The sequence below is a fragment of the Microcebus murinus genome, chromosome 1, assembly GCF_040939455.1.
Source record: "Microcebus murinus isolate Inina chromosome 1, M.murinus_Inina_mat1.0, whole genome shotgun sequence".
NCBI lineage: Eukaryota > Metazoa > Chordata > Mammalia > Primates > Cheirogaleidae > Microcebus > Microcebus murinus.
The window spans coordinates 77,428,118-77,455,179 of record NC_134104.1 but is presented as its reverse complement, the minus strand read 5'-3'; the positions used below and the strand labels follow the sequence as shown (position 1 = coordinate 77,455,179).

At 39.9% G+C, this 27,062-nt stretch overlaps 1 protein-coding gene across 2 annotated transcripts in view; it reads right to left on the bottom strand.

The window, feature by feature from the left end:
* The window catches only part of ETV5 (ETS variant transcription factor 5), a 58,789-nt gene that overhangs the window by 18,169 nt on the left and 13,558 nt on the right, over positions 1-27,062 (bottom strand). For both annotated transcript variants that reach the window (XM_076003297.1, XM_012789672.3), the window contains exons 6-8: positions 13,566-13,695; positions 12,372-12,644; positions 1,676-1,935 (exon numbers count right to left, since the gene is read on the bottom strand). In XM_076003297.1, coding sequence (XP_075859412.1) covers positions 1,676-1,935; positions 12,372-12,644; positions 13,566-13,695 — 663 coding nt within the window. The remainder of the gene's footprint in view (positions 1-1,675; positions 1,936-12,371; positions 12,645-13,565; positions 13,696-27,062) is intronic.

The window sequence follows — 27,062 nt, the reverse complement described above, 5'->3', positions numbered from 1 at the left end:
GAAGAGTATTATTGCTTTAGATCTTTTCCAATTTGCTCCCCTTTACTGCTGGTGGTCACATAAAATTCTTCTTCAAGTGGTGAGAGTATTTTTAGGCCAAAGGGATTAAGGGATCTGAAGTTATGAAGTCCACACCAGAACTGGCAGGGGTGGGAGACTGTGGTTTGGCAAAGCACATATTCTGCCACGTAGCGACCGTTACACTGAAATCAAAACACACTCAAGTGATCACTTCTCTTTCGGCATCATGTTATCAAGGTGTCCATCGAGAGGAAAGACAGTGAATTGAATTGTGCCCACGTGAGATGAGTCTTTACCGTGGGGACACCACTCAGATCAAAGAATTACAATATGGTAACGTGTGTTGAGTATCTTGCTTTTGGGGAGTGAGGTGGGGTGAAAAACCCATCAGGACAGATTGAAATGTCAATCCCAAAGGAAAAAATGTTGCTGGTCATGCCTACTCCAGGGAAAAATACATCAAAACCTTCAAAAGGAATGCAAGTGGAAATTTTTACAAATTATCGCTACCTGACACTTGGTAATTTTTCTGTCATAAAGCAACAGATGTCTCCCTTCTGCCTACCTCCCAGTCTTTCCCATAACCGATTTCTGCCTGGATGTAGCAATCTATGTATTAACTCAGAGAAGGCCAAGAACAAATTCTATATCCCATTCTATTTGCAAAAACCAATCAAGTTCAAACTGTGTCAACTTGCCCCAGGGTCTTTGAGAAAAGCACATAAGGGAAAAGTTGAAAATCTACCAACTATCCTCAAATTCCTTTAGCACCAACTGCAAAAAAAATAGTGAAAAAGTTTAAGTCATTTCTGAAAGGCAAAGGGGAAATGAAGAGGAGGAAACAGTTTCTAAGTGTGCAAGCTCTAGAATTCTAATTTTCCTTTCCATTAATGGTCTCATTTAATATGCCTGCCCTACAAAATATGGAGGCAGTGAATGGGGAGTGGGAGGAGCAGCTCCCCCAAGTACAGCTCAAACTTCTTGATATGTTTAGGTTCCTAGGCAAGAAGTATCCCATAACCAAACAATAGGTGTCCTAACATGTTAAACCTCTTCCTGCTTATACCAGCAGCTGGTGCAGGACACAAGAACCTTCCTAGTTGCAAGCACTGCAATACAGCAGTGAATCCCATGAAGCAACTGACAAGACAGCCTTTTCCATGATGTATCCAGTACATCATGTATCCATGATGTATCCAGTCCACAGCCATGAAATACCAGGTGCTTCCTCAGAACACCATTCACTTCAAAAATAGAAAAAATCCTGTCCTATACTGGAAGCTCAATGGCTCTGTTGTACTAAAAAACAAAGCCACAAAACTAGGGACAGGACTAAAATACAGAAATAATGTTCCCTATGTCCAGTGACTCTTGAGCTAATAGGTCTTAAAAAGGTACCACCCAAGAATGAAGCCCAACAACCTTCAGTCTTAGAGGTTTATTTTGTACCACTTTTGAATGCCTACTGCACTTCCTAGCATTTGCACTGCTTTTCTGATTGGTTTTATATTCAGTTGTGCCTACACTTGTCTGCTTTACTAGTTCCTAAGTTCTTTGAGGGCAATTCTTATAAACTATTCCCCAAGGCCCTACACACGAGACAAGACACACGAACATGAGCATGAAGAAATGAAAGGCATGCTTTGATGCTAACCTGAATCAACGCAGTAATCCCGGGGCTCCTGCTTGATTCCCATTGGTGATTGGAACCCATGTGCTGGGGGGCCTGGCATGCCGGGGACCCCGTGTTCATAGAGTGGGTCATGGTATTCTTGTTTGAATCCCTGAGGGGGTGGGGGAGCTGCAGGGACAACAGGTTCTGACATTTGCCGGTGGTAACTGGGGCGATTATCTCCAGGAACTCCTGGCTGAGGAGGGAAGGGGTGGCAGGGTTCAGACAGTTGTCTCTGAAATCTGCAAGAAGAAAGAAGTTTTCTTGTTTAACTGAGACATAATGAAAACTTACTATAACTGAGCACTGGGGACTAGAAGTTCAGATTAATGAAATCATTTGCAAAGTACTTACTAATGCTTATTTCGGGGCATTTTACCCTTCTCCCAAAATCACATTGCACATTTCAAAGCTCTTGAGTCAGGGAGTAGCAAAAAATAATAATAATAATAATTGAAGTGATAACATGATAGCCTATTATCTTTCCATGTATATTTACTGCATGCATAGTCTATCTGTACAGATGGGTCAGATTATGTATCTGAATATTATAATATATAAGAATAATTATTTGCAAATAGCACAAACATATACATAAATTTTTAAAGACTAAAAAGTACAAATTAACCAGTAAGAAAATATAGTAAAAAAAGAGAGCACTTTTAGCACCACCTATAGCAATAAAAAACATAAAATTCCTAGGAATCATTAGGAAATATATAGCTCATATAAATCTTAAAATTGTTTTTTGAGGAAAAGAAAGAAGATCTAAGTAAAGAGAAAAATATTTAGGACTTTGAAGCTGTTGATTTGCTGAAAATTATTCTATAAAAGCAAATGCCTTTCCAACCAACTTGATTCTAAACTTTACTAAAAAATATTAAATAATTTTTGATAAAACTATAATAAAACAGTAATGCAAGGAATAAAAGACTAGTAGATCAAAGGAATTAAATGGAAAGTCAAAAACTGTCAAGTATATTACAAATTTACTACTTGTTAAGGTTAGCATTTCAAATTAGTGGGGGAAAAACTTAGATCCCATTGTATACCACATGCCAAAATAAATTTCATATGGATTAAAGATTTCAATGTAAAAAGTGAAACCATTATATGAAAGTAAATATATATGAACCTTTACATAACTTTGGGTTGAGGAAAAACCTTTCTAAGTATCATATTAACAGCAGAATCAAATAAACATGAATATACCTCACTGTATGAATTTCTACAAGTTAAAGAGACACTGGAAACAAAACCAAAAGAAAAACATCAAACCAGGGAGAAAAAACATCTGTAATAATCAGAAAACACCAGAAACAAAACCAAAACAGAAGAAAAATCTCTAACAGACATAGCAATGTTAGTGTTACTGACATAAAGAGCCTTTAAAATCAATAAAAGATGAGTATTTCAAGGGAAACATGGGTAAAGGGCATAAACAGAAAAATTACTAAAGAAAAAATGCCAATGGTCATAAAAAAAAGTTTAACTTCATGGGTAATAAAAAAAGTACAAAGTAAAAACAGAAATATTTTTTCCTTTTAACTTGGAAGATGAGCAGGCAGTTAATAATTCTGTGCCTGGCATTTAAATAGCATTTGAATCATTGATCATTAGATATAGTTACCAAGATGGTCACCAACATAAATGTCTAGCAAAGGAATGGGCTAAGTACGTTGTCATATAGCCATTTAGTTGAAAGTAACCATTAGAAATGATGTAATATACAAATATGTAAGGACCTGTAAAGGTATTGTTGACATTAAGGCGGGTTGCTAAATAGTACATAGAGCATAAAAGTTTAGCAAAAATAGAAAAAGTATTACGGTGTTGTATAAAATTGTGGAAAGATTTACACCTAAACGTTAACACTGCTTATCTTTGGGGTGGTTATAAATTTATGTGACTTTCCTTTTTGGCTCAACTATAGTTTAATAATAAATAGGCATTGTCTTTATAATCAGACAAAACAATAAAACCTTTTGTTATTGTTATTCAACAGCAAATATCCATAACACCCTGTAGCTTGTAGCTATCAGATAAATCCAGATGTTTGCCAAACGCCTTTCGCCTGTTGGGTGGGCAGTGTAGTAGAACGGAAAGCTTGCAATCCCTTACTAGGGAAGTGACTGAAAGCAAAATGTCTGGGCTTTGTTTCCTTATCTGTGACATGGGGATGTATTCTCTCTCAGATGGTTCCGAAATGGTGAAATACAACCCTGTGCACAAGGCATGGTTTCTGCCCCTGCCATAATCATTGACAGGTTGGGACAGACTTTAGAAGGGTGGGTGTGGAGGTTAGAGATGAGTGACCCTCAAACCATGAAATAGGCATCAGGTGCTGATCTATGTGTATAAAGAAATGAATTTGTGAATATATAGCCTCAGGTAGAAAGTAGGAGCCAGTGTTCAAAGAAAAAATAAAGGATTTAGAACAATTAATTTTAATGAAGTTTAAAAAAATCAACACTATAATCCTGTAATACTAAGGTCTTATTCTCTACTTTTAGCTTGAAGTCTATTAATAGCTTTAATCAAATAATTTGAATTTGATTTGAATCTGTGGGAACAGTTGGCCAACTCAGTTCTAGAACATCAAGATTTAAAAGCTTAACTGAAGAGATTTAGGTGCAGATAAAATACTGTTTAGATCACAGTATAGCATGGCATGGTATGTTCTGGGTGAGTTTTTATTATCCACTGAAAGCAGAACCATAAGATCATTTTATAATATGAAGATCACTGAGCAATTTACACATACTTAGCCCTTGATCCCAAGACACCAAAAGCCTCAGAATTTGCCTGGCTAACGTCTTAAACAAGTTTTACAAACTACATGAGGAGGCTCAGTGAGGCGAGAGCCTTTCACTGGGCACTGAGTGCACAACAGCAGAACTTCATCAGGTTGCTGTTATTTAAAGAAACCCTTTAATGGTCTTTGAAGAAGTGTAAATTTGCAACGCAGGTTTACACTTGACATTTAGAATACAGGCACCAGCAGCACACTGCAAACCTGGAGGGAATTTGCTCAGAAAAGAAAGAAGATATTTGTAAGGCCTTATTTTTGTAAAGTGCCCAAACTTTATGCTACTTGTAGAAGGGAACAGTAACAAGGCCTTCCATTTTCTGTCCTTTTTCCCTCTGCCACCATTCTAGCACCATCCAAGGTGACCTCTACAAACCAGTTCCCCTGATAGCTCCGAGATGGTGTGTACCATTCAGTTCTGTAACCAGAGCCCTGCAGCTGGCAGGCCCGATCACCCCACTTCCGCTCAGTGCTCAACTTCTCACTTTCCAGAATGAAACTCTAGAGTTGGCCCACTGTGGCCTCAGGAAAAGGTACTTCCATATGGGCAAGAGCCAGCAACCGCACCCCCTCCCCACAGCACAACTTTAAGGGTGAAGCTTGGAGGCCAGTGATCTGCAGAACAGATTCTACAATTGGGACGGTTCGGCACTGGTTTGTATTGAGAGAGTGGAGGTGGCAAAGGGAATCTTGGGGGGAGGTCACAAAACCAACACATTTGGAAAAAAGATTCTCTGAGAGAGCTTGCTGCTGATAATGGATTTTATTTGCAGAGATAAATAAAGTAATTCAGTTCTTGTCCTCAAAATACATTCTGTGAACTTGACTCACTGACCTTCATTTGAACCCCCCCTCCCTTCTCACATGGTCCTTTTGAAGTATCTAAGACTGTGTTGTATACATACTACAGCTCTGACAAAGATGCCTCTTATTTACCAAAGCAGACAATCATTTTCAACGCTGGAGCAGCCTGGTTCCTAACAAATCTCTTCTTCCTCCCTTTAACCTCCTCCCTCCCCCACCCACCAACAGAGCTTGTGAGCAAGGAACTCACATTTGATGAGCACAGAGGACTCCTGACTACCGAATAAGCCTAAATTCAATAGGTCACAGATTAAGGCTTTTTCAGTGCCAGTTTATTTAAAGAACCAGTTATTTATTTATTTGTTAGATTTATATAGCGCCTTTCCTCCCAAGAGCTCACCCACGCTACCAACATTTGGTTTACGTTATGAAAACCGTTAGATGCTTTTTCTGCATTTCCTTTTCGGTTTCTGCTGCCAACACACAGAGTAAACACAATGCTTACAGGAAAAAAGGAGAAAAGTGAAGATCTGACGAAGGCTACACTGTGGCTGTGGGTGCCAGGTGAAGTAGGGATGGTTCAGAGCCTACCGGAAAGATGACATATAAAATCTGATAGAAACCAACACCGCACACTTAATTTTCCCGTTAAGGCTAAAAGGCAGAAGATGGAAAACACGGAAGCAGCATAGCTGGGTAAGAAGCAACAACACAGTCTAGCTGTGAAGTCAGGACACTGAGCTGAAATCTGGTATTTACCACTTACTAGCTGTGTGACCTCGGGTGAGTTATGTGACTGCTCTGAGCCTGTTTCCTTACCAATAACATAAGGACAGCCAAGACACCTGCACAAAGGGCCCAGCACACTGGTAAGTTCTCAATATACATTACCTTCAACTGTCCCACCTTTTCCCTGCAACCCTCAAGCTAAATCAGAAGCTATGCAAATATAAGGGGAGACCTTAAGGAACTGGGAGACGCCGATCACACATACAAGCCACACACAAATCAAAAAGAGCCCACTAGCTCCCTACCCAATATCCATTCTCCTTTTTCAGAAAGAGAATGCTGGTTTTTATTACTGGCGGCAATGTGCCAACTTCATATTAACATTTATTTTTTCTGCCATATAACCAAGAGCCAGACAGTGTCCCTAAAAGCACACCCAATAACTCTGAAACAACTCCCAGGACTCCAAGAGGCCCATCAATGCTGCTTAGACTCAAATTGGCCTATCTATGCTAGGATAAGGCATTGAGAGCTAAGGAACAACAACAAAAAAAGGTCCTTTCTAGCTTTCTAGGCCAAGATGTTTGTCTAGTTTCTAAGATCAAACATGGGAGAAGGAAGGTGATGAAAATGAGACATGCCCCCCAGGATATCTGATGGTGAAAGTATTAGTTGTACACATAATGTAAGTAAGTTTGACAATGAAAAGATTAGGGAAAAAGGCAGCTTTACATTTTAAAAAGTTAATATTAAACAATGAAGCAATTAAGTTTCTAAAGTTTGTGGTATCTACATCATTCATCATTTAAGGAAGATTTCTTTAGTATACTTTCTGGAAAATAAAAGTGTTTTTTTTTTGAGATAGGGTTTTGCTTTGTTGCCCAGGCTGGAGTGCAATGGTACAATCACAGCTCATTGCAACCTCAAATTCTTGGGCTCAAGTGATCTTCCTGCCCTGGCCTCCCGAGTAGCTGGGAGTAGAGGTGCACGCCACCGTGCCTGACTAATTTAAACAATTTTTTTTTTTGTAGAGGATGGGGACTCACTGTGTTGTCTAGACTAGTCTAAAACTCTTGGGCTCAAGCAATCCTCCCGCCTCCGCCTCCCGAAGTACTGGGATCACAGGTGTGAGCCATTGTGCCCAGCCAAAAATGATTTTTAAAAAGTAAAATTGTCAAAGAAGTTAACATTTATTTAACATCTTCTTTGTCCACATGTGATTTTATTTAATCCATCGAGCGATTCTATGTGGTATCTACTATTCTCTCATTTTGAGGTGAAGAAACCAAAGCTTATGAAGTGAAGTACCTGTCTGACAACATACAGCAGCGGAGCTGGGAGTCAACCCTAGGTCTGTCAGTCTGTCTAACTCCAGAGTCACGAGCCTATACTGTTTCTACAATTGTTTCTATAATGGTTTTCAAACACTTTCCTGATGACATTTAAATAAAAATCATACAGTCTAGGCAACTAGAAAAATGCCATATGTTTAGAAATTAAGAAACATATTTGTAAAGAACTCCAAAATTGAAAGAAATAATAGAAAATACTTAGAACTGAATTTTAAAAATATCACGAATCAGAACTTGATACAGCTAAAGTAAGACTTGGATATGGAGACCAAATAACTGATTGTCTAAACCAGGATACTTTGGGGAGTCAAAGGGGAAGCTATTAGCAATTACTTCTAGACAAGGCATAAACTAGAAGTAAACTGGGAAAATCTCCATGTATGGTCACCACACTCATAGAAGAAATTTTATTTCATTATATGCTTATATATTACAAAGAAAAGGGGCTAAATACAAATGAGATGATCATCCAACCAAAGAAGTTAAAAAAAACAGAATAAACACAAAGAAAGCAGAAAATAAAGTATTTTAGTAAGAGCAGAAATCAATGCAATAGAAAACACCCAATAGAAGAATAAGCAGGCCAAAAGTCGATTTGTTGAAAAGACAATATTGTCTGCCAAGACTAAGAAAGGAAAAAAGGTCTAGACAAATAATATCAAAATTGAAACAGACAACTACAGATGCTAAAGAGATTTGTAAAAGGACATCAAGAATAACTTTATACCAATTAATTTTAAAACCCACACAAAACATACAAATTCCTAGAAAAAAAATTTATCCAACTAAATCCAGAGCAAAACTATAAAAGGTGAAGACACTGATCCAATAATTAAAAAAGTCTTCCCACAAAGAAAATACCAGGCCCAAATGGTTTTGCTGGTAAATTCTTCCAAAAATTCAAGAAATAAAGATTTCCAATTTCACATGAACTATTCCAGAATATAGAAAAAGGAAGACAACCTCCACTCATTTGATGAGTAACTTCAATGCTAAAACTCAACAAGTACAAGAAAGAAAAACTGTACATTATTCTCAATCATACATACATAGAAGTCCTAAATATATGTTAGAAAACCAAGTTCAGTAATGTACAAAAGACAATGCATAAAAAACAAGTTAGGTTTGTCATAAGAATGCAAGGTTGGTTTCATACAAATCAATATAAGTCACCACATTAAATAAATTAAAGGAGAAAATAATTAGAATATCTCAATAGAGGCAGAAAAAGTGTTTGATACATTTCAATACTCATTCACATTAAAAACTTGCAGTAAACTGAGAATAAAAAGAAATTTCCTTTAACTTGATAAAAGGTACCCAAACCCCACAGTAAACATGATAAAATGCTGAAAATAAGCCCTCTTAAGATTCGGAACTAAAACCCCCTGCACTCTAACCATTAGAAATACATTACTCAGTCTGTCAAAGGTTCCGTTAAGCATCCCTGAAACTCGTTTTCGGATCCCAAAGTGAATTTTTGCTGCCACACATAACATGCTATTAACAGGCACATGGAGAAGAGATATGCCAGACACATTCGCTTCATTCCAAGTCAGGCTACAAATGTGACTCATCATAGTCAAGTTCTTTGCTCTCTAAAAACTACAAAATCTGAAGGACAAAAAGGAACAGCTACATATAATACTTCAAGAGTAATGGACCTTATGAGAGGAAGCAGAAACAAGAGAAAAACTTGAGTATATTTATTAAACCTCTTAATTGATCTAGCATCTTTAAGGAATGAGTAGTTTCTGTTAAATCAAAATTCCAGAAAACTTAGCTAATCCCTTTTTGAGCTCTGAAGCCCTGATCATAACCACGGAGGGAAAGAACTTCCTCAAACAGGTTAGGCCATTTCCTCCTTCAGAAGACACTACACACAACTGACCTTCTCCTGAAGTCCCTGGCGCACTATGTTTTGACCATCAATGACATCACGCTAGCCTACTACAATCCTGATGCCCGTAAGGGCTCTCCCGGAGCAGAGGATTCTTCTGCCACAGAAGCATTTTCTTAAATTTTGTCTCATTTTGCTTCTTTCCTTTATAACAAGTGAGAGAGCAGTGGATTCTAAAATTCTTAGATGATACATTTCTTAGTGGAGTCTCTCCGTTTGAATTAATGGGACTTTCAACTCAAGATGTAATGAGATATAGTATAATAAAAGCCAAAAATGTATTTGGCCAGTACTATGGGCACAGCATAGGAGTATTTTCTAAGTTCTTCTACTTGGTACATGTAAGCATCATAAATAATAATACCATGAAAAAACTCAAAATTGGGATGGCTGAAGGAAAAGCACTCCTCTTCCAGGAGCAACTGGCCTTTCAGGATAAATGAGTGGAACATGCCTGAGCATGCCAAATTTCATGTTTTTTCCCCCTCCTTGCAGGAAGGAAATTATCAATATAAATCATGGTTTTCGAACACAGTATTTATTTTTTAAAAATACATTGAATTTTCAAGAATTATATACTAAGATTATATAAAACATTAAGAATGTAACTTTTTTTTTCCTTTCCTTATTATTATTTTTAGAGATGGGGTCTCCTTGTGCTGCCCAGTGGCTATTCACAGAGGTGATCCCACTAGTGATCAGTAAGGGAGTTTTGATCTGCTCTGTTTCCAACCTGGGCCAGTGACCCTCCTTAGGCAACCTGGTGGTGCCCTGTTCCCGGGATGTCACCACCTTGATGCTGAACATAGAGTGCACTTGATTGGCATAGTGTACTACAGCTCGGAATTCTTGGGCTCAAAAGATCCTCCCGCCTTAGCCTCCCAGATTAGCCTCCTGAGTATCTGGGCCTACAGATACGTGCCACCGTGCCTGGTAAGAATGTACTTTTGACTAGATTACAATTTAGTTGTTTAAAGTATAATCCTAGCAAACTGTCATCACTACCAATAAACATACACTGAGGACAAATAAGATATAGAGCTAAACGTCATCTAAAGAAAAGGGTCTAAATCATGGTTTTTATCCTCAAAGAGCTTACTCTATTCAACTTCACCCCAATTCTCTCAAGGATCTCGATATCGCCCCTGTATGTGTGAGGTCTTTTTATCTTAGAACCATCATTCCTAAGGGCAGAGTGTAAAAGGAATTGAGCCCCTAATGGACAGGCAGACTTCAGGGAAGAATCGCCCTGAAAAAAAAAAAAAAAAAACCATTTTCTGGTTCCTGCTTCTCCCTTTGGACACTTGAGGGCAGGTAACGCATAAATCTCAGGCACCCAAACCTCCCTTTCTTGAGAAGCCTAGGTAATCTGGAGCCAAATTTACTTCAAAGGGAGCCTCAGGCTACCCAGTCTGCCAGCACTGCAGGAAGACAAACAACCTTTAGCAGAATTAGGGTGTTTCTCCCCACAATTCAGCTCATCGATACAGTATGTTATAAAAGGCCCCTGGGTAAAAAACAAAGCTTTAGGGGGAAATATTAGTAAAAGAGATTTCACATGAAATAATATAAACTTTACTAAGTATTTAAAAAAAACTGAATATATGCCCATCCCATCCCTCCTCCTCAATTAATAACCTCTACAGAAAATCAGCAAGATGCTATTTAAAAGCATCAAAAAACTATTGAAATACAAATGGTATCTAGGCCAGAGTTCACAAATTGGCAGGCATGCAGGGTAATTTTGCCCACAGAGAGGTTTTGTTTAGTCTGCAAAGTGTTGTTTTTAATTTGAATTAGTTGCCAACTTAAAAAAAAATCTGCAATTTTTACATAAAAAAACAAATTGCCAAATTCTCTTGAAAAAGTACAAAGTTGTTAATACATGGCAACAATTGCCAAAAGCATAGTGGCAGCTGTCTCCTCCAGATGAGCTCCCAGTCACAATAGAGGCCCACTCCTGAGCCAGCCCCCCAGTCAGTGCTCACCCTTGGGCTTGGTACAGCACTAATGTTTGTGGCTGCTGGACTAACCAACAGAATAAACACCAACCAGCCACGTTATGCAGCCATAAAGATATAGTCACTTTCAGAGCAAGCAAGGAAGGGGATAAGAATCAGACAAAGGTGCCTTATTTTTTTTCCCCCTACAATCTAGAAATAAAGGGACCTCCAAGTAAATACTGGTAGGCATGTGGGTTGGGCCAAGCCTATGAATGGTACATTCATAGATTCTCCATTCTCCTGCCCTGTTGCATGCCCACCTACCCAATGCAGACCAGGAAAGATAGAAAGGAAATACAATGGTCACCATCTTGCATCCCTTAGTAACATCACTGACAACTCTCCCATGGTTATCTCCTTATCCCAGAGAGACTGGAAATAAAAAAGACAGCCTCCTAGAATATGCCATATAAAGGAAGGCCACAAGCATGCAAAATTCTAGAATACCACAGATGATAAGACTTAGAAGGCTGGGACTTAAGAGGTCAGCTTTGGTGTGCACAGAACAAGTTCCCTTTATATCTTTTTTTGATAAATGAATGACCCTGGACAAGTTACCCCATGCCTCAATTTCCTTATTAGGAATGTAAAACAACCTGGAGTGTAATTAGGAGATTTCTATCACAAAAGTAGATGAATAAATAAGGTCCTTAGCTAATCTCCTACAGTTAAGCTGTATTAAAATCAAATCAGTAATAACACCTCCTGTCACTCAGCTATCCTTCCTAATAAGTTCAATTCTAATATGCAGTAGCCAATGAGAAGACAGGAACCTGCCCCTGGGAGAGTCAAGAATGTGTATCCTGGGCAAGTCATTGTCCTCTAGTTCTGTAAGGCAGGACAGTACTCATTCTCTCTCTCTTACCTACTCCACAAGGATGTTGTGATGTCCACACACCATTCGGAGTACTTCGGGAACAGGGTGGTATAGAAACAGGTTATATTCACATCGGTGTTAGTCTTAACCTCACAGGATGTCTCCATGCAAGAACTTTTTAGGTACCTGGTAAATATGACTAACTGCTTCTCCTCTCGTAGTGAGAAAAGGAAGGCAGTTAAGGAAGCCCAAATCAGCACCCACCTCTGTTCTGATGGATACTGGTTTTCAGGCATCATCTTTGGCATCTGCAGGGGCTGATGTGGTGGCCGGGGGACCGCAAATGTCTGCTGTGGTCCAGGCTCTGGAAGCGAGTGCGGGGCGGGGCCCACACCTTGTACAGGGCCAGCTGCAGGGGCTGAGGTGGGCAGAGTTGCCTGAGGCGGGGGAAACAGGGAATTCTGATGGGTGGGTGATAGCGGGGTGGAAGGAGGGGTTAATGGCTTGAACCCAGAGGGAGGCTTCCTATCATAGGCACTGTAAACAGAAAAAGAGAAGGAACCATTAAGCTGAAATGAAGCCATTAGCATGGTAACCAGGTCCAGCAGAACCTAGTTTGCAGCCCATTGTTGCCAGGAAATGACAGTATTAACATAGTTAAATCTCTAGCAGCCCTGAGGGAATATTTGTACCTCTGAGAAGTGACAAACACACTGCGTCACAGGGACTTGTTTAACACTTCTAGTGATTTTTCTCAAAGATAATTTTAGCCTCTGCTTCCGGTTTCCTTTTTCCCTCCTTCTAAAAGAATTCTCCATGTGTGCACGTGTAGGGGTGGATGGGTGAGGGAAGAATTTATGCTTTGTCAGGTGTTCTCTGGTCCCCTCTCCCAAGTATTCCAGGTTCCCAGGAATTAGAACCTTTGCTGAGGATAAATTTCTGCTGTAACATCACTTGAATTAATAACTCTTCTCCTCCCCCTCTCACACCGATCTATGTTTATCTTCTAGAGCAAAGAATGATTTAAAATTAAAGCTTCATTCCTGGGGCCTGGATATTCTTAAGTAAAGGGCACAAGCATCAGGACTTTTTCATATATTTTGATTTGAAGATTACTTCTTTGGTGCTTAAAGTTCACATTAACATATGATAGACATGAAGTATATATTACCTGGCTTGAAGCCACAGATCAAATATCTCAGTATTAGAGGCTCTTGCCCTAGAAGGACTCAGTAGGTCCCCTATGAACCGAGTTCCCTGCTGGGCCACAAGGCTTTCACAGGTTTGTGTTCATTTGCAGCTCAATGACCCTAACGGGACTAGGCTGCACCTAGAGGACTATATTGCCATGAAAGAAGGGCATGTTCTACCTTGAGGGTCTGCAGGACAACACCTGGAACATGGCTAGTTCCAGAGCCTTTCTGGGCAGCCTTTCTTCAGCTCCACTTACCCACTTACCAATAGTTGTAGAGGCACTTTTCTCCATAGTTAGCACCAAGAGCCTGCTCGTGACTACAGGACGACAGCTCAGAGGAGGGGCTGTGCAGCTCCCGTTTGATCTTGGTTGGAGGTGGGGCATGAAGCACCACTGAAATCAGAAGAGGGAGGAGGGAGGAACAGAGAGAGGACAGCTGATTAACAGGGAGCACAATGCTTCCTCTGCAAACTTTCTAACTAGCTGATTGTTCTTGGATCTCATGTCAAGTCACATGTCAGAGAAAGCAAAACACAAAAACACATAACCCTCCATTTAAAGCCAATTAAAAGTTCTTTAAAGTCAGAAATCATCATCTGACACTTTGAATTAGGCAAGCCTTTTTTCCCCCAAACTTCTTTGGTCATGGGTCTTACTTCCCAGAGGCTCTGAAAATCCTTACAAATCCTACAGGTGATGGGTCAGGAAAAATACAGGTGGTGACAGAATACCAAGAGTTGCAGACATGAAGAATTATCTTTGCAAAAAAGGACAAAACAGCAAAAATGTGTTGGCAGACATTACACATTAGCTTATCGAAGGCTTAAAATTGCTGTGGCAAATACATTTCATATTCAGGGGCATATTTACAAATTAAATATACAGTTTTTAAAATGTCCTTTCTCAAGTAACTCTAAATATTAGCTCTGAGTAAGAAATACTCAACTTTAGAGGTATTACAGATTATTTTAAAAGCAAAGGAATAAAACAACAGACCAATCTACCACCTAGCAAAGGCTAACTACACACAGGTGAAGGCCTGGCTACCTTTGTGCTCACAACATCTGCTCCAGGCCTGTCCCAGTGACCAATCTGCAAGGACAGGCTTTTATAACCAGTTTTTTGTAGATGGTAGCAAAGACTTTTCATGAAATAAGTACACAGAGTTGTTACTTTAGGCTTGGAAGCCAACTACGCATTCCATACATGATGCTGAGAGGTCAAAATAACAAGAATTTTTCAAATCACAGTGCCTTACATACTGTGGCTAAAAACCCCAAAGAACAGAAAACCAGGTTTGCCTTTTCTGTCTTATCTGGGAGCTAAATTGTTCCAGAGAGAGCATTTTATCTAAAGGAGAAGGACAAATTTTAAAGATGTTGCACTATGAGGGCTGTCTTCTAGTAGTAAGTTAGAGTGGCCATTCCCTGTCTAGCTACCTTGGACGGCGGGAGAGAAGAAGGCCTTAAGCTTCTGTGCCAGCCACTTTGCACTATATCAAAGGTCTTGTTAAATAGTTAACCACAGTCAGTGGTTAGTGGCTCTGATGACCTGCTAACATCTTCAGTTTGACTCAATGTTTACTCCTAAAACACTTTTAGGAGTTCGTTAATTCTTAGTGGTTATACTAAGTAGAATCAGCTATATGATCATCACTTTTCTGCCTGATAAGAATGAACAGTCTTCCAGCAAACTGGTTTCTCAGGTGCCTCCTCCGATCCCAAATTCTAGGCCCAGGCATGAACACAGGAGACAGATAATTCTATCACAGATGACAAGGTTATAAGCAATGCTGCTGCAAAGTCCTGCCAGCGACTAATTGGAAAAGACAGGTTTTTATAATTCCCTTCTTGCATAATGCCAAATGCTTTTTCCTGAATACATGGAATAAGTTGAGAACCAGCAGATTATATTTAGAAGTCATTAGATACTCTCTCGTGATTTTTTGTTGATGACATCATGGCAGCCAACGCTCAATTGTTATCAAATGTTTTCAGACATTCAGACACAGAAAATAGCTAAGCTTGTTGTCTGAATATTGTTAGTAAACAAGAAGGGAGAGTCAGACGATAAGACACGGACAGCCATTCCTCCAGGGCGGTAGGCATTCTGGCAGTTCTCAGCACCGTCCCTGGTCACTCCCCCCACCTCCTACCAGTCTTCTGCTATGAAAGTTTTGGCAAAAGAATGAAAAAAGTGAATGATGCCCCAATTTAAACAAAAGTTACATGTCCTTGAAAAGTCTACTTTTCTTATCTAAAGATAATTATTTGCAATCGATGCTGTATCTAAGTTTAGAAAGTAAGCAATTGTAGTATTATTCAATTTTCTCATTTCAGGTTTTAGAAATATCTTGAAAAGTTACCAGTTCTGCTGACAAGACTAATACCAGAAGGTAAACCAAAGTTGCCCAGAAAGAAAAGTTTTATAATGGTTTCCGGAACTGCATATATCCATTTAAAAAGAGAACCTAAACTTGAATTCTTCAAATCTAGGCGGTACTCTTAGTAAGTACCGCATCATTTTGGTTCTAAATTATATGGTATCTTCTGCCCCAAATTGCCTTATATGTGGACTCTTATGTTCTCTATACAAAGGAAGAGTTCAAGAAATATTTCTATATGAATTCTATAAATATTTCATATATATTTCTATATAAGCCATTCATTCTTAACCTTGAAGGCGGGGACCACATCTACCCTACAAGGCTAGGCACAATGTTAGTTATAAATACTTCTTCCCCCAGGAATTGACCATTTGAAGGAAAGAAGAAAATGGAACATGGGAGGAACGAGAACGGAAAGTTTCACAGATCTGCACTACAGGAAAGCCACCAGGGGCCCTGAGAGTGGTGAGGACAAAGGCTCAGATTCTCAAAGGTCTGCGGGACTAGAGGATGTGTGAGGGAGCCTAATTATGGCATGCCTTAGTCAGAGATAGTAGTGTATTTAAAGCAGGAACTCAGAATCCCAAGAAATGCTCCCTGCTTTCAGTCTGTTTCCTCATTTGTAAAATGAGGTATGCGATGCTGCCTTGAGAAATAAAGAAAATGGCACAGCACCTTGCAGATGGTGCTATGAGGTTGTGTAATTATACCCTGTGCTTTCAAAAATAGAGTATTTACATTTGCACAGCTGACTTACTAAACCATGACAGAGACCTAGGACTATAAAGGATGGCAACAAATTGGAATTGAAAAGGGATCATGAACTTCTTAAGGAAGTTTGAAAAGAAATGCTAAAAAATTTGACTAGTTGAGCTGATAAACATTTTCTACAATTAGAAACTTTGAGTTTAAGCTCAGAGTTATAGATGATGTGCCCACAAGGTTGATGGTACCCTGATAATAAATCCTGCTGTATATGGACTACCCTCTTTGTCATAAAGATCATTCATTCATTCATTATCATCTATAGGCCAAGCATCGTGGAGGTGCTGGGATATGATGGTAAACAAAACAGACATGGTCCTTTCCTCATGTCATGTCTAATTTAGTGAGGGATCTGACTTTTGGCATCTTTTTTTTTGAGACAGTCTTGTTCTGTAGCTCACTGTAACCTCAAGCTCCTGGACTCAAGCGATCCTCTTGCCTCAGCCTTCTGAGTAATTGGACTACAGGTACCCACCACCACACCCAGCTAATTTTTCTATTTTTAATAGAGATGGAGTCTCACTCTTGCTCAGTCTAGTCTCGAACTCCTGAGCTCAAGCAATCCTCCCGCCTCAGCCTCCCAGAGTGCTAGGATTATAGCTGTGAGCCACTGCACTCGGCCTTAGCATCTTCTTAAAGATGCAGTTGGAGACAGACTCAGGCCTCAGTACACTTAATTCAAGCCCTTACATTTATAGATAAGGATCCCAAGGTCCAAAGGAGTTAAAGGAATTGCTCAAGGTCTTAGGGCTACTGCTATTAGAAGGCAGAAGAGGCAAGGGCTTCCCACTGTGATTTCAGCAATCTTTTACCACACTGTCAGAAATTAGGGATATTCTACTCATTTACTTTGTACATTAAAAATAGAAGGCATAAACCTTTTTTTCAACTAAAACAACAAAAATATCACATCACACCTGGTTGAGAGAAAGTGCTCTAGAACAAAGGAAAATGGACGAGAAGAACTAATACCACTGGAAAAGAACAAGGAAGAGAGACCAAGAGAGAGGCAGCCAGCCCCCCTTACCATTTACTTTGTGCCAAGTTGCTCTTACATACCTTATTTCATTCAATCTTCCCAGCTCAGTGAGAAAGCTACTTCCACTGCCTCTATTTTACAAACAGGAAAACAAGGCTTAAAGTAACTTGCCCTGGTCTCACAGCTAGGATTCCTACCTAAGCAGTTCTTACTCATTTCATTATATTGCCTCCCAGAAGGAATCTTAGCGAACAAAGATTAAATAAAAAAGGGATTAAAAGAAATAGGGAAAGACAAAAGTAAGAGACAGCACAGGACAAGACAACAGAAGAATGCTTTTTGCCAACTCTCAGGGCTGTGTCCTCTTGTTTACTGCACTCTCCACCTGGCAGTACAACTTGTACACCTAAATCCACTCAAGGACTTATACTTTTCCCTATCTCTAGGACACTAAAATGCTCAGGATCTCTCTTTTACCCCTATCAGCAACTATCATGTTGGACTCCAGCAGCCATCACTTTTTGTAATCCTTGCCTCTCCTTCTCATGTTCCTTCTAAAAGCTCTCATTCTCCCTTCTATACTCTAGCTGATCAAACCTTTCTGCTCATTAAGACAGTTTCAAGCACTTTAGAAGACCTGGTAGACCTGGTGTCTTCTATAGCCAGTCACTGACTAGCCAGAGTCCACACTGTTACCAAGGATGGCATTTCTCTCCCTAGAAACCCTGCCTTTCTCTCTGCAGTTGCTCTGGATAATCCTCTCTTACTACCACCTCTGAGGGAAGAATACTGTAAGCTGTCTGGATCCCTATTTGACTACAAAAACTCTGTTAAGGATCCATGCACAAATATATGAGAATCTCTGTTTGTCAGGTGTGGCAAAGAAAAGGGTGGCTAGATGATAAGATTTAATTAAGTCCATACCTGTGGGTATGTATAACAAAGTACAATATGTTGGTTTGTAGACCACCATAACACCATTTTAAATTTAGACATGACATTCACAAGTCAACCAACTTCATGGCTGCTTTTCTTATCAAAAGGAACTCCTTACAAGATTTTTCTACCTGACGCAAGGATCAAAAACCAGGCCTGGTCCTAGCCAATGCAATAAGGTAAGAAAAATAAATACAAGGCAAAAGGATTAGAAAGGAAGAAATCTGTCATTATTAACAGATGGTCTGATTGGGTATATAGAAAATATAAAAATATCTACAAAGTATAAGAATCAGTAGACTAATTTAACAAGGTCATCGAATACAAGGTCAATACATAAAAACAAAACTATTTCTATATACTAAAACAATGTGAAATTTTAAAAAATGCATTTATAATAGCAACAAAACCACCAATACCTAGGAAAATGTCTAATAAAAGACATGTAAGATACTTACACCAAAAACTATAAAATATTAAGGAAAATTAAAGAATTCTCAATAAATGAAAGGATACGTCATACTCATGGATTGGAAAGCTTGACATTCTAAAAATATAAATTCTTCCCAAATTTATCTATAGGTTCAATGTAACATGAAACAAGCTTAGCACTACCCAGAAGTGAGAATGAAGAAATTACAATTATGCTTTACAACATGGATAAATCTCATAAAGATGCTGAGCAAAAAGAAGCCAGACAAAAAGGGTACATTCTGAATGAATCCATTTATATAAAGTTCAAAAAGAAACAAAGCTAATCTATGGTGTTTAAAGTCAGGGTGGAGATGACCCTTGAGGGGACAGCGCCTGTTGAGGGGACATAAGGAGTCTTCTTGTATTCTGATAGGTTATTAAAAGTTTGTGATCTAAGTGCTTACACTGTTTGTGATAATTCATCCAGCAGCTGTCCCTTTATGCTTTCTATATTATTGTTTTCATAGTCATCAAAGTTTCAATTGGCCACTGACTTTGTTGTGAATACATGACACATTCATGTAGCTGCTGAGTGTTAAAGAAATTGCCAATCAGCTATACCATGTCTGAGTGCGGAGAGAGCGTGGAGAAGGACTAAACCCATCCTTATATCCCTTGCTTCACACGCAGGCTTTGCCTGCCCTCCACCAGCTGTCATCCTTCAGGTTTTGTTTTGAGGTTTTCCTTTTCCCTTCTTCAGTTTCATTACCTTCATCTGGGGCAGACTCATCTTTCCCAAATCAGCTGTGCAGGCCTGACCTCGGGAGAGGCCCTTATTTGGTCACACTCAGTAGCCACGGTCCTCTTACTTTACATGGAAAGTTGTGCCTCACGGCGGAAGCTGACCCAAGCACTGACACCTGCTTCTGAATGGCATGTCCATGAGGGTAGGTCTCAGGTGGCCAGCCTATGTCTCCAGAGCCTCCCATAGCAATTGTGAACAAACATGATATGGAATGTGCACAGTCACGGCCAGATTCCTCTCAGGATTCCAGAGCTATATCCTAAAGTACAGGTCTATTCCTAAGCTTACTACTTTCTTGGCCACTAGCTTTGGGTCACTGCTCCTGTCTTGGACACTACCATCCCACTTCATTTCCCTGCAGAGGAAGAAGTATGTCCTGTTTAGTTCAAGAATGGGTGGGGGCTTGGAGGAGGAAAGAGGCCTGAGAATCTGCCTGTACTATTCTTTGGTTGTGACAGTGAGCAGAACATGAGCAAAGAAGGCAGAGGAAAAGACTGTCAAGCAGAGGGACATATAAATATAAAAATGGCACTGAGCTGGGCATGGTGGCACATGCCTATAGTCCCAGCTACTTGGGAGGCTAAGGTGGGAGGATCCCTTGAACTCAAGAGATTGAGACCAGCCTGGGCAACAAGGCAAGACCCCATGCCCCCCAAAAAGAAAAAATAGAAAAATGACACCGGCAAAACAGAAATGAAGAACCCACCAAGGAAGAGCAGGTAGAGCAGGTATGGCCTCTTCTCCCTTGATTTGCCCTTAGTTCGTCTGAGTACTTAACTGGCAAAGACCAGAGGGCTTTAAGTCACCAGAGGGAGTGTACCCTGTGTTCTGTGGTTTGAGAAGCAAAACAAAGCCAGAAGGTCTACTTTCCAACATACTGCTGCCTATTCTTAGCTCTGGCCTTTTCTGATGGATTTTGAGACAAAGCTCAAATAGCTAGTTAGTAGGAAAAAAGATGTAGACAGGATAAGGCTTATTTTTTTAAAATTCTACCATTTTACCAGAAGGGGTCAGAAATATTTATTTTAGGAATGAGTGGATTAGAAACTCATTTCTGGCATAACATATATTAATATCTCAATATGCTTTGGAATTGCTATGGAAGCACTAGTGAATGACAATGATAGTAGGTAATACCCTGTTCTGGGAACTGAGAAAGTTCACAGGGAGATAAGGTAAGTGGATGGTTTCTGGTACTTAAAAAAGAACATCTGGAAAAGGAGATGACTTTGGATTTCCATACCAAGTAAGACGCATGTTCAAATACATTTGAACGGTTAACATTGACCCTGCCTGGCAATAGTTTCCAAAAATAAAAGTTGGCAATGTTATCAAATTTAGTTAGGGGGCACAAGTTCTAAAAGCAAAATTGAGTAGGTATGGGAGAATATGCTGTTGTCCTTAATATCTAATACAGCTAACCTTTGTAAGGATAAATTCTCAAATATATTGAAGAACATCTAAAATAGTAAAATCAACTATTCAGCAAGCTCTGCTAAAACTTTTTAATGTGCCCCACAAAGGGCCTCTCCTCAAACATGGACAAACTATCTCTGACCCAATTATCTCAAACTATGTCACTCTGTTCTTTCACCCATGCTTTATGGTCCACACAATAACATGGGTGTGAGAGGGGAGAGAACCAACTTATGATAAAGGAGATTTCTAAGCCTAAGATCAGCACTTCTGGATGCTGTTCGCATTTCTATATATTCTTTAAAAATGTACCCTAAAAAAGTCAACAACTACAAAACAACTGGCCAGGACTCTTGAAAAAATTCAATGTTACAGGGAAAATAAAAAAGCTAGGGAGACTGTTGTAGATTAAAGAAGATCAATGAGGAAAAAAATAAATGCAATGTCTGATTCTTAATTGAATCCTACATCAAAAACAATACCAACATCAGCTATAAAAGACATTTGGGGAAAACAGGGGAATTTTGAATATTACAGAATAAAAGTTAACTTTCTTAGGCTATATAGGAGAATATCCTTAATCTATGGAAATGCACATCAAAGTATTGGGGGTGAAATATAATGTATGCAACTTGCTTTCAAATGGTTCAGAAAGAAAAAAGTATATATATGCAGAGAGAAAGATGAAGCAAATATAGCAATGTTTTAAAAATAAATCAATAAAATAGATGTTGCATCCCATTTCCTCTGAAATATCTGGAGGAAAAAAATCCTTTATCTTATGGTTGACCGACATGTCAAAAGTAGAAATGCTAAGAACTTCAAAACCATGCGTTCACACATGAAGAAAACCACCGTTGGCCTATTACCAAATTGGAAGGATATTATAACCCTGGGAATCTAAAATTACACAAGCATAAATGCTAGTCATACTTAATGTCTAAGCCAGTGGTGTTCAAATATTTTATTGGCATTGGCCTGCTTAGAAAGGACAAGGAAACACCCTAGAAAAGGTAAAATGAAAACTGCTGCTGCTATCACTGTGATGATTGTTCCCTACCAACACATCCACACCTGGGTAAGAAGATAGCAACTACACTAGTACAAAATGATCAGCAAAAATAGAACCTATCTATAATGCCATCACATAGTAAAGCACATACAATAAGAACAAAATATATGCCCAACTCAAGACCACAAAGCATTCTTGAGAAAAAAATGGAGAACTCCCACTCCTTGTGACTATACGTGTATGATAGAACAGCTGACAGTCCATTAGATTTCATCCCTAGATCCTCAAGAGAACACAATGGAGCCATCACCAACCTGTGAAGGTTGGTAGAACTAGAGTTCTCTTTCCTGTGGTTCTCCTTCATTTCTTCCCGCCCAAGCAGCTCGTTTGGCCCCTTTTACCCATATAAGGCTTAGCAGGGCTGGAACCAGGGCAAGGAGAAGCTGGCAATGGGTGGCCTAGGCTTTTGCTGCTCTGAGCCTTAGGGTGAAAGGGCACAGAGTTTCTGGGGGTTCCACCTGGCTCAACTTAATTTATCAGGCTAAGAGATCAGAAAGGAATGTGGAGCTGAAGACCTAAATGTTTTTTTGTTTTTTTTTTGAGACAGAGTCTCACTCTGTTGCCCGGGCTAGAGTGCCAAGGCATCAGCTTAGCTCACAGCAACCTCTAACTCCTGGGCTCAAGCAATCCTCCTGCCTCAGCCTCCCGAGTAGCTGTGACTACAGGCATGCACCACCAAGCCTGGCTAATTTTTTATATATATATATATTTTTAGTTAGCCAATTAATTTCTTTCTATTTATAGTAGAGACGGGGTCTCACTCTTGCTCAGGCTGGTTTTGAACTCCTGACCTTGAGCAATCCACCTGCCTCGGCCTCCCAGAGTTCAAGGATTACAGGCATGAGCCACCGTGCCCAGCCCTAAATGGTTTTAAACAAAATACATTGGCTGGGACAATCTCTTATACATTTATATCTTAGGAACCCAGGATGGCAGTAGGAGCCTGGTGTGGAACCAAGGCTCTCCACACACTCATGAGAGATATGACAAACACCTGGTGCAACCAACACCTAGGTGGACATACCACATACAGGGGCTGAGCTTTCAGGGCAGGCTCATTTGGCAATCTCAAACTACAAGAATGGCGCACTTGTCCTGGGCAAAGTCTTACATGAAGAAAGCAAAGCTTGTGCTCTGGGATAGGATTTGCTGTTAGTAGGCATAGGGAAAGATCACTTCAGGATTAGCACAGCTGCAGTATTCAGGATTTTAGATTGGTGATTAATCATAGTAGTGGCAGGGGGTTATGGTGTTGATGACTGCAGGTTTTCTTTTTCTATTTGTCTGTTTCTCTGTGAGGACTATAAGACTGACTGGTCTTGTTCAGGGCTCCAGGGTATAGGATCAGCCATGAGGTAGCAGAATTCACCAATGAATAATTGTAGAATAGAAGCTCTTCCTATATGGCCAATTATCATCTTCTGTACAATAAATAACACCAGAGCCAAATTAGGAACTGGTAAAGCCAGTTCCTGGAACATTTGGCTCCAGGAATCAGATTTCTCTTATGCAGTAGGGAAAAACCTACAGTCAGCAGAAAAGAGGCTTCAGGAACTGGTTTGTGGACAAAATAACCATCCTATTGTTCATGATTTAAACCTAGAAACTTGGGTTTAATATGATTAGCTCAAGAAAAAGGTTTTGAACTTATCATGACATGGACAGATCCAACAAATAGGGTTAGGGTTACATTGGTACAGGAACAGGACCAACCTAAGATCAAGATTCAATTTTTTAAAGTTTTGATGACCTTGCATGCAAACGGCTGGGGATATCAGAGTGAAATAATAACCAATGAAATTAGAGCCAGGTCCTGCCACAGTGGGAAAAGAAGTGAGGGAAGGAGACACCTTTCTTGCCCGTAAGAGTAGATGAGGTTATATCAAGTGTTTGGAAATTCAAGAGCCAGGACCTTTTTGGGGAGGATTTTTGAAATGCAAGCTGAGGAACTTTGTTTGTGAGCTCCCATTGAAAAATGCAAGGTACCTTGCTCGAGAAAGACAGTATGAAGACGGCGTCTCCAGAGAACCCACCCACTCTCAAATCATAAATAGGGAGGGAGAAACACACAATTATCAGGGACACTAGAAGATTACTTTAGAATTCTGGAAATGGAAACCCAGAGTCCTTGAATATATGAGTTAGAAATTAAAGAGAGGAAAAGGAGCTTAGAAAAGAACTAAACCAACTTTGAAAATGTATAAATAGCATTAGAGGATGATATCTGAAACATCTCTTAAGAAGCCACCTGCACAGGTAGTGGAATTTCTCCCAGAACACAGGACTTAAGAGTTATTGATAGAATTCTCCCCATTTGGGTTTTAAATTAGTTAAGAGAACTGATCATGTGAAGAAGTTAAAACCATGAGGCCATGCTCTGAAGCCTCTCTTGCATTTTCCGTTCACCTCAGATAACCCTAAATCTCTGCTATGGACTCTGAGCTGACTACAGCAACATAGGTCCAGGTCGTGATACACACCGTGCATTGGTAGGATGTTGCTTTCTCTGGGGAAATGCTGGCTGTATATGGAATTGGTGCTTTAACGATAAGATCCTGTAGAGTTCACTTGGTTCTGGGGAATGAGGTGTTTGTACAGGGCCGGTGTTAGGATATTTTATGCTCTTTCTGCTCCCTGGAATGTGGCTATGTGAGATACAGATAGATTCAACAAGGCAGAAACCCAGCTCTGAAGGTGCCAAAGCACATCAGCAAAGCCTGCTTGGGAGGCCCCCAGGTAGTAGCTTGTATTAGACCAGAGAACAAAGCCCTTCTGGCTAGGGTAAAAGCAGGAAAAGATAAAAATGGTGGCTTTACACATATAAAGGGATTTTAATTTCTTTGTGAGAAGGGGGATTGACTTGACAAGGGGGTTAGGAAAGGGCTTCGGTTGGGGGTATTCTTAACACTGTTGGAATCATATTATTTGAACTATAATGTTTATATTATCTAGTGACTTCATGTAACATGGGGGGAGGGTAGGTGGTTTAAAGGTTTGTTTCTGCTAGGCCCAGCTCAATGATTGCAATATTCAGCAAAACATTTCCTCCCTACAGCCTCTTCTAGCCATGGCAGCAGCAGAACTAGCGCATGGTATCTCACGATCGAATCACCAACTAAAATACTATTGGTCACAAGATAGAAAACTAAATTTTGGCCATGGAAGTCAGCTTGGGAGGTCACTGTAGAACACACAATTGTAACCTAATAGGTGGGATAGTACTACTCGGGCTAAACAGATGAAGTGGGGGGGCACCCCAAACTCCAGGGGAACTCAAGGCTTCCTCTTCCTCTTTACTCCCCCTCCAGAGAGAAGAAAGGTGATCCAGGTCAAGGATGACACCCAGGTCCTAAAGGACAGACAGGGGGACAGATGGTGGGGATATCCTGGGCTCAGAGGGGCAAAAGTGGTCCCCAAAGCTGTCTACCTCTTGTGTTGCTTGAGGCTGAAAGCTGCTCCCACCTTCCAAAGGTTGAGAAAGCCCAGGACGAGCTCAGGGCAATGGGTGTGTACACAGGGAGGCACAGAATGGTCTGTAATAGGCCTGCAGAGCAGAAGAATCACCAGGGTGACATATGGAGCTACTGCTGGCCAGGGTAGAGAAGCTGGCAGGGAACGGCCTTGGTCATCAACTAAGTGGTCTGGTTGCTAATAGATTTTGAGATACTGGCCTTGTCCTTTCTTCTCCTTTCTCAATACTAACAATAATGACACAGGTGATTTCAAAGGTTTCTATTCTAAGTCTGGCTAAAACAGAAGGGAACAGATTCTTTGTATTAATGCTCCTTCTCTCCTCCTCCCCAAAGTAGTGGTCATTTAAGTAAGAAGAGCCCACCTTGGGCACATGTACTAAATCAGGAGCATCGTGACTCACAGATGGTGACCTGTGGGTAAGAACGACTGTATATATCACTGAATAGCTGCGTCTCATTCTTGGGACAAAACTTCCTCTTTCAAGTAGTCATTTCCAAACAGAAAACCTGTTATCAAATAAGAAAACTGAATGCCAATAGTAATGGAAAGATTTTTTTTTTTTGACCCAGATGAACTAGTTTCAGATTTACTTCCTTAAAGTTTGTATTCTTTCCAAACTTCAGCATTTTTCTTGAAACAGCTTGGACTTACACAGTTCCCTTTCTTCAAAGGACTCATTTATTTTAACAATTTAGGATTATGCTTTAGAATTCTGAAAATGGAAATCCAGAGGCCTGGAATATAAGAGTTAGAAATTAAATGTTGGGAAATGAACTTAGGAAAAAACAAGACCAACTTTGATTAAGGTAGGGCTCATACAGTAACAGATATGGGGCTCTCCCATAAAAATACTTTGTATAGAATGAATATTTCTATTTGCATAAGAGTATCATATCTCAGAACTTGTGGGCCATGGAGAAACCAAAGCATTTAACAGTCAAATAAAAGGCTTGTCTGAGTATACACAGTTGACTATGAAGAGAGTCAAGATAAAAAGAAGAGGTTTCTCTGGTTTCCAATTCACTGCCCGCTTCTGACTACCATGGGCTGGGGCTTTTCAGACCTACCAGGGCTGGCTCCCACGAGGGGCGCTTGGTTGCCTTTATGCTTGAGAGACCAGCAGGATAAAAATGTGACTGGCCTGATTACACCAAAAGGAGGATCTGAGCATTATTTGAACCGATGCTTTACTACTTTCATTGGGCAGCTGTTCAACGAATTTTAATATTCAACCTGTACAAATATGATGGACAAGTTTTTGTTTTATTTTTAAGATTGAGAAAGAAGTCTCAAGAGAGCCCTGTTCCCCCAAGTCCAGGGTTGTTAGGCATGACAGGAAGGCTTCCTCTGCTGTGGCCTTATATCAACCACAGGGGATTCTACCATGAAGGACTGCTCACAGTGCAACACACAGTCACAATAAGGGGGAACAGGATGTTTTTCCTGCAAGAAAAAAAATGCAAAACTAAACCTTAAGCTTTAACATCCTTTCTATAATTTACTCCCAACTTAT